This window comes from Ovis canadensis, chromosome 24, assembly GCF_042477335.2.
Source record: "Ovis canadensis isolate MfBH-ARS-UI-01 breed Bighorn chromosome 24, ARS-UI_OviCan_v2, whole genome shotgun sequence".
Classification (NCBI taxonomy): domain Eukaryota; kingdom Metazoa; phylum Chordata; class Mammalia; order Artiodactyla; family Bovidae; genus Ovis; species Ovis canadensis.
The window spans coordinates 49,601,634-49,614,749 of NC_091268.1; the positions used below are offsets into that span (position 1 = coordinate 49,601,634).

General features: G+C 54.3%; 1 protein-coding gene across 1 annotated transcript; it reads left to right on the forward strand.

Annotated features, from left to right (window-relative positions):
* Positions 1-3,089: 3,089 nt before the first annotated feature.
* On the forward strand, positions 3,090-10,814 carry ZP3 (zona pellucida glycoprotein 3). Its single transcript, XM_069569383.1, has 8 exons — positions 3,090-3,427; positions 5,351-5,469; positions 6,296-6,399; positions 6,480-6,657; positions 6,750-6,867; positions 9,514-9,605; positions 9,736-9,866; positions 10,583-10,814. The coding sequence occupies exons 1-8, from the start codon at positions 3,119-3,121 to the stop codon at positions 10,798-10,800; spliced, it is 1,269 nt and encodes a 422-aa protein (XP_069425484.1). The 5' UTR covers positions 3,090-3,118; the 3' UTR covers positions 10,801-10,814.
* Positions 10,815-13,116: the final 2,302 nt, after the last annotated feature.

Consider the following 13,116-nt stretch of genomic DNA (forward strand, 5'->3'; position numbering starts at 1 on the left):
TAGCCCTCCAAGCTCCTCTGTCCATGGGGATTCTCCAGGCAAGAATACTGGAGTGGGTTGCCATGCCCTCCTCCAGGGGATCTTCCAGACCCAGGCATCGAACCCAGGTCTCCTGCATTGCAGAAGGATTCTTTACCATCTGAGCCACCAAGGAAGCCCTCTAAGAGGGGTTAACTCCAAGGCGGAGAGGGGCCGATGGCTTCAGGGATGCCCTCCCTGGTCGCTCATCCCGTCAACCCCATCCTACTCCCAGCACAATCTGAGAACACAGCTGTAGGACTGAGGGGTCCCTTTCCCAGCAGAGGACACAGTCTCTCCGGCTAGCTGTCCCTCGGGGGCCTCAGGCCACAGCTGGGTCTCTGCCTGTGGGCCTGCTAGGCAGGAAACCCAGGTGGTTTCTGCTGTGGTGGGCGGGCCGCCCAGGCAAGCGTGGAGCTTGAACTCTCATCTGCTTCTCTCCCACCACACCCCCACCTGTGTTGATCAAGTCAGAGGAAGTGGTGGGGGTAATCTCTCCCCTTCATTTATTTTCCCACAAGTTTATTAACAAAAACACACACGTTTATTAACAAAATAACAAGTTTATTAACACAAAAACAAAAAACACCTAGGAAGTATATACTTAAGCAACTTACAAGTATGGTTCAATCCCTTCAGTTAGTGTTAGTTGCTTGGTTGTGTCCGACTTATTGCAACCCTGTGGACTGTAGCTCAGATTCTTTACTATCTGAGCCACTAGGGAATTAGAAGCAAGCATTTACAAGAGCACACACTTCTGGTGGTAGAGAAACCACCTGCCAATGCAGAGACATGAGACTGTGGCTGGTTGCATCCCTGGGTCGGGAAGATCCCCTGAAGGAGGGCACAGCAACCCACTCCAGTATTCTCACCTGGAGAATCCCCTGGACAGAGGAGCCTTGCGGGCTACAGCCCATGGGGTTGCAAAGAGTCAGACTGAAGCAACTTAGCAAGCACGCCTGCACTTCTGGTGCCAAAAGCTCAGCTTCTCTGTACACCAGTGCTGGATCAGATCGCAGAGTTCTGGGTGAGGGAGAACAGGATAACTTTGTTACTTTTCCAGACAAAGGGGGACACAGTGGGCTAATACCCTCAAAACCATGTGTCCCCCCTCTTGGAGAAGACAGTGAAAAGTTTTATAGTAATTGTTCAGAGCAGGCATGATCAGCTCGTGGACATTCTTCTTGGGTTGGTGAGGCACATAGGAGTCAGCATCATCAACCTTCAGGTCCAAATGGTCTGGGGTCTATGTGCTTGTGGGCAGCACACCGTTGGTAATCGTTAACTTCTCCCACCTGGAGGGGCTTTCAGTATCTGCAAAATAGCTCAAAGATACTGTTGTGTGTACCCATTCATGGGGAAAGGGCACCTTGCCCCAAGGCTGCTCTTGACTGTTTCTCCCTGGTCTCAAATCCCCTCCCTTCCCTAATTAACAAGTGCTTGAATCTGCCCATTGGAACCCAGGGAAGGGCATGGGGGCTGAATGAAGTCCCTCTCCTGAAATCAAAGAAATGGGGGATACAGAAAGCCTTTTTGTCCAGGAGCCCCACAGCGCCCTGCTTGGTATCACTTCTGCCCCTAGGAATTTAACGCCGTGACTATTTTGAGTTCTTTCTCTCCTCTTGAAGGAATCTCACCCAGACCTGGCAAGGAGTAGGCCGGTCAGTCCTTCTCCACCTCCCCAACCAGGACCGGCGCAGTAGCCCCCCTGACTCTTGTCTTCAGACCTACCCTTGCCCAACTAGAGCTGGCCAGATCACTCATCTTCCCCACCCTACCTCTCTCACCAAGAATAAAGTCCAGCATCTCAGCCTAGCACCTTTAGGATCCTGCCCCAATTTACTTCCCAGCCCCCTAAACTGTCACTCTGGCCCCTAGGGACCTGAGGCTCCAGCAGCTCTGAGTTCCTGAGGTTTTTCCTCGTCTACCCAGTGCCCTGTCTACACCTCTGTTCACACAGATCCTCTGCCTGAACTGCCCTTCCCTGCTACCTCCTATGCGGTTGAGTAGCAAGGACTTCCCTGGTGGTCCAGCGGCTAAGACGCCATGCTCCCAATACAGGGTGCCCAGGTTCGATCCCTGGTCAGGGAACTAGATCCTGTATGCCACAACTAAAGATCCCACGTGCCACAACCAAGACCTGGTGCAGCCAAATAAATAAATTTCGAAAAATGCAATCTTATAAAAAAAAATTAAGTTGAGCAGCAGCCCACAACATTCCCTGGCCTCCTAATGATACCATGGTTTCTCTGCTTGGAAAGAGCTCCCATCTCTGATAAAATTCTCCTCATCCTTAATCAATCCTTAGTCAACGGCTTTCTCCTGGTCTCCCCCAATAATCCAGGCTTCCCAGGTGGCACAGTGGGAAAGAATACGCATCCAATGCAGGAGACGTGAGAGACGTGGGTTCCATCCCTGAGTCGGGACGATCCCCTGGAGAAGGAAATGGCAACCCACTCCAGTCTTCTTGCCTGGAGAATCCCACGGAGAGAGGAGCCTGGTGGGCTACAGTCCATGGGGTTGAAAAGAGTCAGACACGACTGAGCAACCAACACACCCCTCTCTAAGGATCCAGGGTAGCTCTTAGCTCCCTCTCTAGGTGACTAGGGAAAGGCCAGCAAAGGGTGGAAGGAGGGAAGGGGTGAGAAGCTATGCCTGACCAGGCTACCAGCTGATGCTTCTCAAAGCTTAATGTGAATACAGATCACCTGGGGACGGAGAGGGAGCCCGGTCCTGACTTAGGCGGCCTGTGCTGTGTCAGAGAGTCTGCGCTTCTCTCTTTCTTTGGCCTGCCCGCGGTGCCTGTGGGATCTTAGCTCCCCTATCTGGGGTTGAAGCCATCCCCCACTCAGTGGAAGCGTGCCTTCCTGACCACTGGCCACCAGAGAAGTCCCAGAGTCTGCCTTTGAACAAGCTCCCAGGTGAGGCTGGTGCTGCGGGCCCAGGGGCCACTTTGAGCATCAGGGGCCTGGCCCACTTGATTGGCTGGGGAAGAGGGGCAGTTGGGAGCCCAGGTGTGAGTGGCCATCATCAGGGGTATAAGACGGTGGGTGGCGCCTGCCCAGGAGTCGCAGTAGGTGGGAGTGGCTTCGTGGGCACCATGGGGCCGCGCTCTAGGCTGTTCCTCTGCTTTCTGCTCTGGGGAAGCACGGAGCTCTGCAGCCCCCAGCCCTTCTGGGATGATGAAACCGAGCGCTTTAGGCCATCGAAGCCACCCACCGTGATGGTGGAGTGTCAGGAGGCCCAGCTGGTGGTCACGGTCGACAAAGACCTTTTCGGCACTGGGAAGCTCATCCGGCCTGCGGACCTCACCCTGGGCCCCGACAACTGTGAGCCGCTGGCCTCCGCGGACACGGATGGCGTGGTTAGGTTTTCGGTTGGGCTGCATGAGTGTGGCAACATCTTGCAGGTGAGGCTTGGCACCCCCTCGGCAGCCCCGGCTTTAGTGGGATGACACGGGAGGGGGCCGGTGATGTAGAGTGTGGGTGCAAGGTGGGGCTGGGGTGGATCCCTTTTATGCGGGGGAGCTGGGTGGGTGGAGCCGCTGAGACCTGAAGTGGGGCCTTGGTGGCGCTGGGGTGGGGGAGTTCTGCCTCTAGGTGCCAAAATTGGGGAGGTGGGTGGAGACCAGGGGTGGCAGTGCATTTTGCGCCAAACCGGGCAACCCCCACTCTGATTCCTGAGGACTTCTAACACCTAGGGGGCAACCAGAAGACATATAGTCAACATGGGTGCGGGGGCATGCGTGATGGGATACTCTGCAGGTAACCCAGTGCTTTCATGGGGCCCTAGAAAGTTGTATGGAAGAGGTGAATTTTGAAACCTCAGAAAAGCCCAGAAGTCATCACAGGGAAAAAAACCTATTTTGGTGTCCCTTATTCATGTTAATGGCTTTGAAGCCTTGTGTTAAAAATTGTTTGAGGGCAGGGTCAAAGGGCATCGTGGTTGAAGAGGCTCAAAGTGTGTGTCCTGTGGGGGCGGTCTCAAATGGGGGTGTGTGTGCAGGGGGAAAGCTGAGTAATTCAGGCCAGACAGCCCCCCCCAAGGAGAGGGGGAGGGGCAGAGCCTGGGTAGGAGGGCCCTCCTAGCAAGGGCCGGGTGCACTGGCCAGCGGGTGGACAATTCCTGGATCAGCTTCCTGCTGCCCCTCGGAGGGTCTGTCCTCCCCTCCCTTACGCCCCTGACCCAGCTGGCCCTTGGACTCTGGTCTCAGTTTGGCTAGGGGCAGGGCAAGTTCAGCCCCCGGGGTCCTCCTCGGGATCTCTGGTCTCAGGGTGGTCCCTAGGGCTGGACTTGAAGCCACCTGGACCTCATTTTCCTGGGGAGAGCTTAGGCAAGCCAGAGCTGCTCAGTTAAGGAATTATCCTAACCTAGTAGCTCCCAGTCTTAGGGCATCAGAGTCACCTGGGGAGTGGTTAGAACTCCTGGTTCCCATATTCCATCTGAAATTGGGATGGAAGTGGGGGCAGACGTCAGTATCTGTAAGATTCCCCCATGCCTCCACCGTGGAGCACAGCTGGGCAGCTTGCCCGGTCTCCCAGATGAGAATCACGTGGGAAAAATCACGTGGGGTTCCGGCGGCTTGTGGGGAACACCCCCTGTGCTGACCCTGGGGACCCTGCTTGCTTTAATGTTGCTCCACTGACCTGACTTCTTTCCTGTTGGACAAGGAGCCCCACATTTTCCCTTTGCACCGAGTCCCACAAATATGCAGCTTCTCCACCTGGGGACTCGCTAATGGACAGCTAGGACTCACCCCTGAAGTTTGAGCGGTGAGGGCGGGCTGGGCAGCTGCTAATTGGGAGGGGGTTGTTGGGAAAGGATGCAAATTGCCCAGCAGCACCTGCTGGTGCTCTTCCGGCCTCGGGCAGCCACCAAACCAGCTTCCCCCTCTGCGAGATGAGCGTGAGAATAAGTCAGAAGAAGGAGGGTGAGTTAGGTGGTAACCGCTGTGGCAGTGAGTTGAAATTCCTGGAACTTTCTAGCCTCTTCCTGGGGGCCTTCTTGGGCCCCTGGCATTCCCTGGAAAAGGAAATGGTGTATGTGGCTTGGGGTGGGGGGCAGCAGCTTGAGACGGGTGCTCACACCCAAGGCCTCTGGTCACAGGGTGCTGCTTGCTGGTGACACGGAGCTGGTCCAGACCCCCGGGGAAGTGTCACTGTTTTGCGGTGAAGCAGAGTGCCTGTGCAGGCCCTCCCACGGGTCAGCGAAGTGGGCTCTGAGCCCAGGGCCTGTGTTCTCTCCACCTTCAGCAGCCCTGGCCCCCCAGCCCCTTGCCGGGCACACCGGGGGCAGGTGATGCTGGTAGAGTTAACCCCTTCCTTTCCCTCAGGTGACCGACGATGCCCTGGTGTACAGTACCTTCCTGCTCCACAGCCCCCGCCCTGCAGGAAACCTGTCCATCCTGAGGACTAACCGCGTGGAAGTCCCAATCGAGTGCCACTACCCCAGGTCTGTGTGGCCGCCCCTGGCCCAGAGGCTCCTCAGCAAGCATGTCAGCCTCCTGGCAGCACGTGGCAGCGAGGCTGTGAGGACGGGGGAGGGTCTGGGGCTGTGGTCGCCGCCCTCAGTCCTGGTAGAGGTGGCCTTGCGGCCTCTGCTCGGAGCCCCTGAAACTGGCCGGGGCCACAGCTGCCTCCTGGGGGAAGCTGCAGGGCTGCCCTGCCCCCTCAGTTCAGAAAGGGTCGCTTGGTAGAGCAGAGGTGGGTTCCAAGCTCTGACCTTGACCATCACAACCTGCACTCTGTAGCTGAGTGAGGGTCGAGGAGGCCCCAGCATGTGCCTGTGACCTTGGAGCATTAGGCTTGGGGACCAGGTGACTGGCTTATAACTACAAGGCCTGGCCCTGTGTGCTGGGTTGAGTGCAGAGTAACTTAAAGTTGCTCAGTTGTGTCCAACTCTATGAGACCCCATGAACTGTAGCCTGCCAGGCTCCTCTGTCCATGGAGTTCTCCAGGCAAGAATACCGAGTGGGTTGCCATTCCCCTCAAGAGATCTTCCCAACCCAGTGATCAAACCCAGGTCTCCCACATTGCAGGCGGATTCTTTGAGCCCCCAGGGACACCTAGAAAGGCTTTGAACTTGACTGTGATCTGGGAGGGAAGTGGTGTTGATTCAATGAAGGCACAAGGAACAAAGCATGTGTGGAAGGGCCTCCCCGGACGAGATCCGGGGGGGCGGTGCTCAGGCAGTTGGGTAGACATACCCTAGAGGAGGAGTGTCTCTAGTAGGGCCCAGAGCCGCACGCCAGGTGCGGCAGCTGCTCGTTTCTTCCTAGGCACGGCAATGTGAGTAGCTGGGCCATCCAGCCCACCTGGGTGCCATTCAGGACCACAGTGTTCTCAGAGGAGAAGCTGGTTTTCTCTCTGCGCCTGATGGAGGGTGAGCAAAGTGGGCTGGGAGGGGGCAACTGTTGGGGATGGGGTGCTCTGGCAGGCTCTCACCCCCGGCGTGCCTTGCAGAGAACTGGAGTGCCGAGAAGATGACGCCCACCTTCCAGCTGGGAGATAGAGCCCACCTCCAGGCTCAAGTCCACACCGGCAGCCACGTGCCCCTGCGACTGTTCGTGGACCACTGCGTGGCCACACTGACGCCAGACTGGAGCACCTCGCCTTACCACACCATCGTGGACTTCCACGGGTGAGGCTGGCCTGCCTCTCCGGGGACCCTTCTGGGATGTGACTTGTGTCACCTCCTCCGTCTCTAACTGGGTTCACTTGCTCTATTCAAAGCTGTCTCGTCGATGGTCTCACTGATGCCTCGTCTGCTTTCAAAGCACCTAGACCCAGACCAGAGATCCTCCAGTTCACAGTGGATGTGTTCCATTTTGCTAATGACTCCAGAAACATGGTAATGGCTTAATAGCCTGGAATAAGCCTGAATTCTTAGGGTCGGGCTGACCAGGCTTCCTAAGCTGATGCTGTCACTCGCGAGCTGTTCTCTTAAGCAGTGATCTGATAGTTCTGACCTATCCTAGTAACTTAGCAAATAAAGCCATGATCTCCAGTGAGATCTTTGAGAAAGCATAGGCCTTAAGAGACTGGTAGAAAATCCATGTGGGATGGAGTGAGAAAATCCATGAAGGATGGAATGAGTCGGATCCTGGAAACAGAACAAGGTAGAGGGAACCCAGGGGACTCAGCTGACAGGTCACATCAGATGACATTGAGTATCTGGTGACCAGGTCACTGACGACATCCTCACTAAGGTCAGCAGGACTGGAACCCAGATGGGCTGAGTAAAGGAGTTCATCAGAGCAGGTGCCTGCTTTTCTGGAGGATTTCTAGAAGGGGCAAGGGAAACAGGTGCGAACTTCTCATGCTAGTTAGCCTCTCAAACTCGAACATAGGCTAGGTCAGTGACTTCTTGAACCCTGAGTTCATCAGCATCACCTGGAGGGTTTGTTGAACTAGACCGCTGAGCCCATACCCTCCAGGGTTTGGTTCAATAGACTTGGAGTGGAGCCTGGCACCTGCATTCCTAACAAGTCTTCAGGTGCCGTTGATGAACCACTAAGCTAGGAAGCTCAGCTTGACACTAAGGCGGGAGTGAGCTAGAATTCGGACCACATGTGATGACTGTGGCAGGAAGAATAGGTAGGACTGGCAGCTAGCCAGAAAGTGCTGGTAGACTCTTACAAACCAAGATGCTTTCATTTTTCGAATATTCACTTCTGGCTGTGCTGGGTCTTCATGTGGGCTCGTGGGCTCTAGAGTAGGGGGCACGGTCGTTGCGGCACACTGGCTTAGTTGCCCCGCAGCATGTGGGACCCTCCCCGACCAGGAATCAGACCTGTGTCCCCTGCACTAGCAGGTAGATTCTTAACCGCTGCACCACCAGGGAAGCCCTCAAGTAACTCTTAAGTGCGTTTTCCTGAGATAGGAGCGGAAGGATGGGAATTCGGGATAGCTGGTCAAGAAGGAACAGTGATTAAAGCAAGGATTATCCAGCTCTATCTCTTGTACTAACCACCTGGAAAGATCATCAAAATACTGATATTTAATCATCCCATATATTTTCACTTAACTGGGGTGGGGTCTGACATGAACTTTGCTATTCCATTAAAATCTAAAAATATGTGAAGGAGAAAGGGTTTCAAAGCAAAGAGCTATGTACCTACCATCTAGGTTCTGTTAGTGTTTTATGCCGTGCCTAGTCACTAGTGTCTATTTACAAATGCGTCAAAAGCCACTTAAGTTCTCTAACAAGCAGCTAGGTTTACAGAGCACTGAGCCAGAGGCTCACGTGGCTGGGTGGCATTGAGAGGCGAGCAGTGGGAAATTTGTAGATGAGCACACAGATGCTACTTCCTCACCTGAGAACAGAAGTCCTTTGCTACAGCCAGTGATGAAAGGAAAGATGCAACTGAAGCTACTGGGCGTTGTCCTGAAGCTTTGTAATGGCAGGTCATGTGTTTGAATGGGGCTGGGGAGAAAGACGAGACGAGGGAAGGGTCCTGGTCCCCAGATCGATGATCTTGTGGGTCTTAGGGTAGAAGATCCTGGTTGGGGTAGGGTGTTGACCTCACAGGTGGTCCAGCGGAAGGAGGAGATGAGGCTTCACACAGGCGCTGGCCATCACGGCCGACACCTGAGCCAGCATCTGCATATCTGAAGATGGGGTGGTACCTAAGACCACAGGAGGATCTTGATCAAGGGAAGGCAGCCTGACCTCTGGGAAGGCTCTCCCTCAAAGGTGGGCAGGTGGCTGGGCCAACTGTGGCTAGAGTACAGGGGAGATGGACTCTTACTCAACAGCTAATGAGGAACCGCTCGGGAGGATCTGCAGCCCCAGATAGCATCATCTGGGAAGAAGCTGAGGCTCAAGGCAATTCCTTTCCTGGAATAGGGATGCTAAAGGACCAGGAAGTGCTGCTCTGGGTTGTGAGAAGTGGTGGAGTCAGATAGACAATCGGGAGTGCAGCCTGGCTGATTCAAGTTTCCGAAATAGTTTCCCTGCTGGTGCATTCAGCCACTAGGTGGTGACCACAGCTTGTGGTTCTGTATGTCGAAGGCTTCAGGACAGGTAGCTGGCGTTCAAGTGCCTTGGCAGGGCATGTGCTTGGGGGGTGTGGGACCCCTAGAGTATGAGGGGGACCTCTGGTTGTGGATGCCTCTACCAAGAGGCCCTGGGCTGACCTGAGCTCTGGTCTTGTCAAAATTCCTCCCATTCCAGCAGCCAAGATGGATTCTGTTCCCACTGGGCTTGATTCCCTGTTCCTAAGGTTTTGATATAATGAGGCCCTGGGAGTGAGACACGGCTGAGAGATTGGAGAAGTGTGAAAGAGACTAGGAATAAAGCTGATGGGTTGGGTTCTAATTCAGAATCCAATGTGCAACTTGCTCTGGACTTGTAGGCAAGCTGGTCTTTGAAGCTGCCTCCTTCTGTCTCTAAAGTGGGCTTCTGTCCTCAAAGGCTAAGGGTTATTGAAGAACTGGCTTACCAGTCACTGAGCTGCCTAGAACTTTGCCTGGTAATAGCTGCTCTTATTTCCAGATATATATCACCTGTCACCTGAAGGTCACTCCGGTTGACCGAGTCCCGGACCAACTAAACAAAGCATGTTCCTTCAGCAAGTCCTCCAACCGGTAAAGACACCAGACTGGGGTGGAAGACCAGCCACCCTTGCTCATGTTGATTTCTCCCAGTGTGCCCTCTGCTAGCAAACTGCTTCCTGCAGGCGGCACAGCTGTCTAACTTCCTGTATTTCACTCTTAGGTGGTCCCCGGTTGAAGGCCCCACTGACATCTGTCGATGCTGTAGCAAGGGGCACTGCGGCATTTCAGGCCGTTCCATGAGGCTGTCCCACCGGGAGGGCCAGCCTGTTCCCCGAAGAAGTCGCAGGCAAGGTAGGTCTCGGGAGGCCCCTCCTCTCAGAGGCACCAGCTGTTGCCTTAGGGTGACAGTCCTTTTCTTGTTCCCCATTTAAAGCTGCTTACCCCTAGGGGATGGCTTCCTGGGTGGCGCTAATGGTAAAGAAACTGCCTGCCAATGCAAGAGACATAAAAGACATGGATTCTATCCCTGGGTCGGGAAGATCCCCCGGAGGAGGGCATGGCAAGCCACTCCAGTATTCTTGCCTGGAGAACCCATGGACAGAGGAACCTGGTAGGCTAGTCCATGGGGTCGCAAATAGTCAAACCCTACTGAAGGGACTTAATATGTATTTCTAGGGAATACCATCTCAGAGCTAAGTGGGAGAGGCTCCAAGCCCCCACCTGATGTTGGCCAGGGCCATTCTGCAGTCATCCTGGAGTCCTAACACACAGGGGGTTATTGTTAAGTTGCTCAGTCGGGTCCAACTCTTTGCAACCCCATGGACTATAACCCGCCAGGCTCCTCTGTCCGTGGGATTTCCCAGGCAAGAATACTGGAGTGGGGAGCCATGCCTTAACCCATGTCTCCTGCGTTGGCTAGAGATTCTTCACTGCTGAGCCACCAGGGCAGCCCATAATCCCGGGTCTGGGAGACTAATGCAGCTACTAGAACTAAACCTACTGGTTCAGCTCGTTGAGCAGAACAAAACCCCTCACCTGATTCCTGCCTCGGATGTCTTGTCTTTCAGTGACGGAGGAAGCAGACGTCACAGTGGGGCCGTTGATCTTCCTGGGGAAGGTGAATGACCGTGGCGTGGAAGGGCCCACCTCCTCTCCCCCTCTGCTGATGCTGGGCTTAGGCCTGGCTACTGTGATGACCTTGACTCTGGCTGCTGTTGTCCTGGGTCTCGCTGGGAGGCGTCGGGCTGCTTCTCACCCCGTGTGCCCTGTGTCTGCTTCCCAATAAAAGAAGAAAGTGAACTTGGTGTGGAGCAGTGACTAGATGGGGGTGAATTGGGAGTGGCTGTGTAGGGGCGGAGGGCAGATAATAACAGAGTCACGGGTTCAAACAGTGAAATCGAAGTACCACTGTCTTTATGAGGCTATATGGGCTTGTCTGGTGGCTCAGTGGTAAAGACTCCGCCTGCCAATGCATCCATCAGTCCCTGGGTTGGGAAGATCTCCTGGAGGGGAAGGTATGGCTGTCCACTCAAGTATTCTTGCCGGGAGAATCCCATAGACAGAGGAGCCTGGCGGGCTACAGTTCATGGGGTTGCAAAAGAGTCTATAACACAACTTGGCGAGTAAACAACGAAGAGGAGAGAGGCCAGGATTGGTGAAGACAAGCCTGTGTTTTCCTGGCTTTGGGCAACTCGTCCTTCCTCAGTCCAGGGCTCGCTTGTTCAGGGGCAACTATAACCCTATGTCTCCAGTGGGCCCAAAATGAGAGGTTGGAGGCTGAAGTGGGGTGGGCCCTGCCCCACTTCTAGGCTGGCAGGGGGTCCTGGCTCTGGGCCCCATGGATCTGGTGCAAGGAGTAGGGGCAAGGAGGAAAGGACTTCTAGTCTTTCTCTAGTGGCAGCTGGCAGAAAGCCACATGTCTGTGGGCTAGAAGCTTGAAGGCCATAGGTGATGGCCGTGGGTAGCGCTCATCTTGAGAGCTGAAGCTGCTGTAGAGGAGCCCCTCTGGGGTATGGGGGTGCTGTGGTCTCGGCTCACTTCAGTCACTTGTGTCCAACTCTGTGATCCCATGGACTGCAGCACGCCAGGCCTCCCTGTCCATCACCAACTCCCGGAGCTTGCTCAAACTCATGTCCATTGAGTCGGTGATGCCATCCAACCATCTCATCTTCTGTTGTCCCCTTCTCCTGCCTTCAATCCTTCCCAGCATTAGGGTCTTTTCAAATGAGCCAGTTCCTTGCATCAGGTGGCCAAAGTATTGGAGCTTCAGCATCAGTCCTTCCAATGAATATACAGGATGGATCTCCTTGCAATCCAAGGGACTCTCAAGAGTCTTCTCCAACACCACAGTTCAAAAGCATCAATTCTTCAGTGCTTAGCTTTCTTTATAGTCTAACTCTCACATCCATACATGACTACTGGAAAAACCAAAGCTTTCACTAGATGGAGATTTGTTGGCAAAGTAATGTCTCTGCTTTTTAATATGCTATCTAGGTTGGTCACAGCTTTCCTTCCAAGAAGCAGGCATCTAGTCACTAGCTATGGATGCTTCAGGGCTTCCTGTGATGGACAGGAGCTGCTTCTCCACCTCCCCTGCTTTCCCCACTCCCTTCACAGAGGCTTCTGTGCTCTCAGCCAGGCCACAGCCCCTAGGGCTGCTCAGCAAGGGAAGGGCGCCCAGGAAGTTTGGAGCCCCTCTCCAGGGGAGGTGGCCGTGCTCTTTCTGCTGAGGGCTGTGATGTCCCTACCTTGGGCTAGCCCTTTGCTGCCTCCAACCTCGCCCTCAGCTGTGACTCCTCACTGGGTGAAGATCACTGTGGAATCCCAGCTTTGCTAGTCACCTGCTGGGAGCCCTGAGCACCCTTGGGGGCCAAATGGGGCTGGTTCCAGCTGGGCAGGGCTATTGAGGCATAAACTGATTGGAGCCAATGGCGCTTAAAAACATTCAGGGCAAGAGCTTGTTATTCTGTGTCTCAGAAGTAGAGGAAGGCCTCGATCCTTGCCCCTCTGTTGTTGGTTTTCTTTCAAGGTTTTTAAAAATTTGTTTTTGGTTGCACTGGGTCTTCATTGCTGCACACAGGCTTTCTCTAGCTGTGCCAGCGGAGGGCTACTCTCTAGTTGGAATTCATGGGTTACTCATTGCAGTGGCTTCTCTTTTTGTGGAGCACGGGCTTCAGTAGTTGCAGCATGAAGGCTCAGTAGTTAGGGCACATGGGCTTAGCTGTTCCACAGCATGTGGAATCTTCTGGATCCGGGATCGAGCCCGTGTTCCCTGCACGGACACACAGATTCTTAATGACTGTACCGCCAATGAAGTCCATGTGTTTTGTTTTGTTTTATAAACACCACTGGGCATCACCTGGGGATTGTGGGAAAGGCAGAGTTTGGGGCCCCATTCCAGATCTAAGATTCTGTGTCTCAACAAAATCCCTGGCTGATTCTGGGCCAAGGGATTTACCTCAAGAAGGAATCTGCCTCCCTTTCTATCAGATATGCTATATAAGGGGAAAAGAGACATGAGGTAGGAAGGGGGGCTTCCTGGAGGTGGTGATCCTGGAGTAAACCCTCAAAGATCAAGCAGGTCCTAGCTGGGCAAAATGGG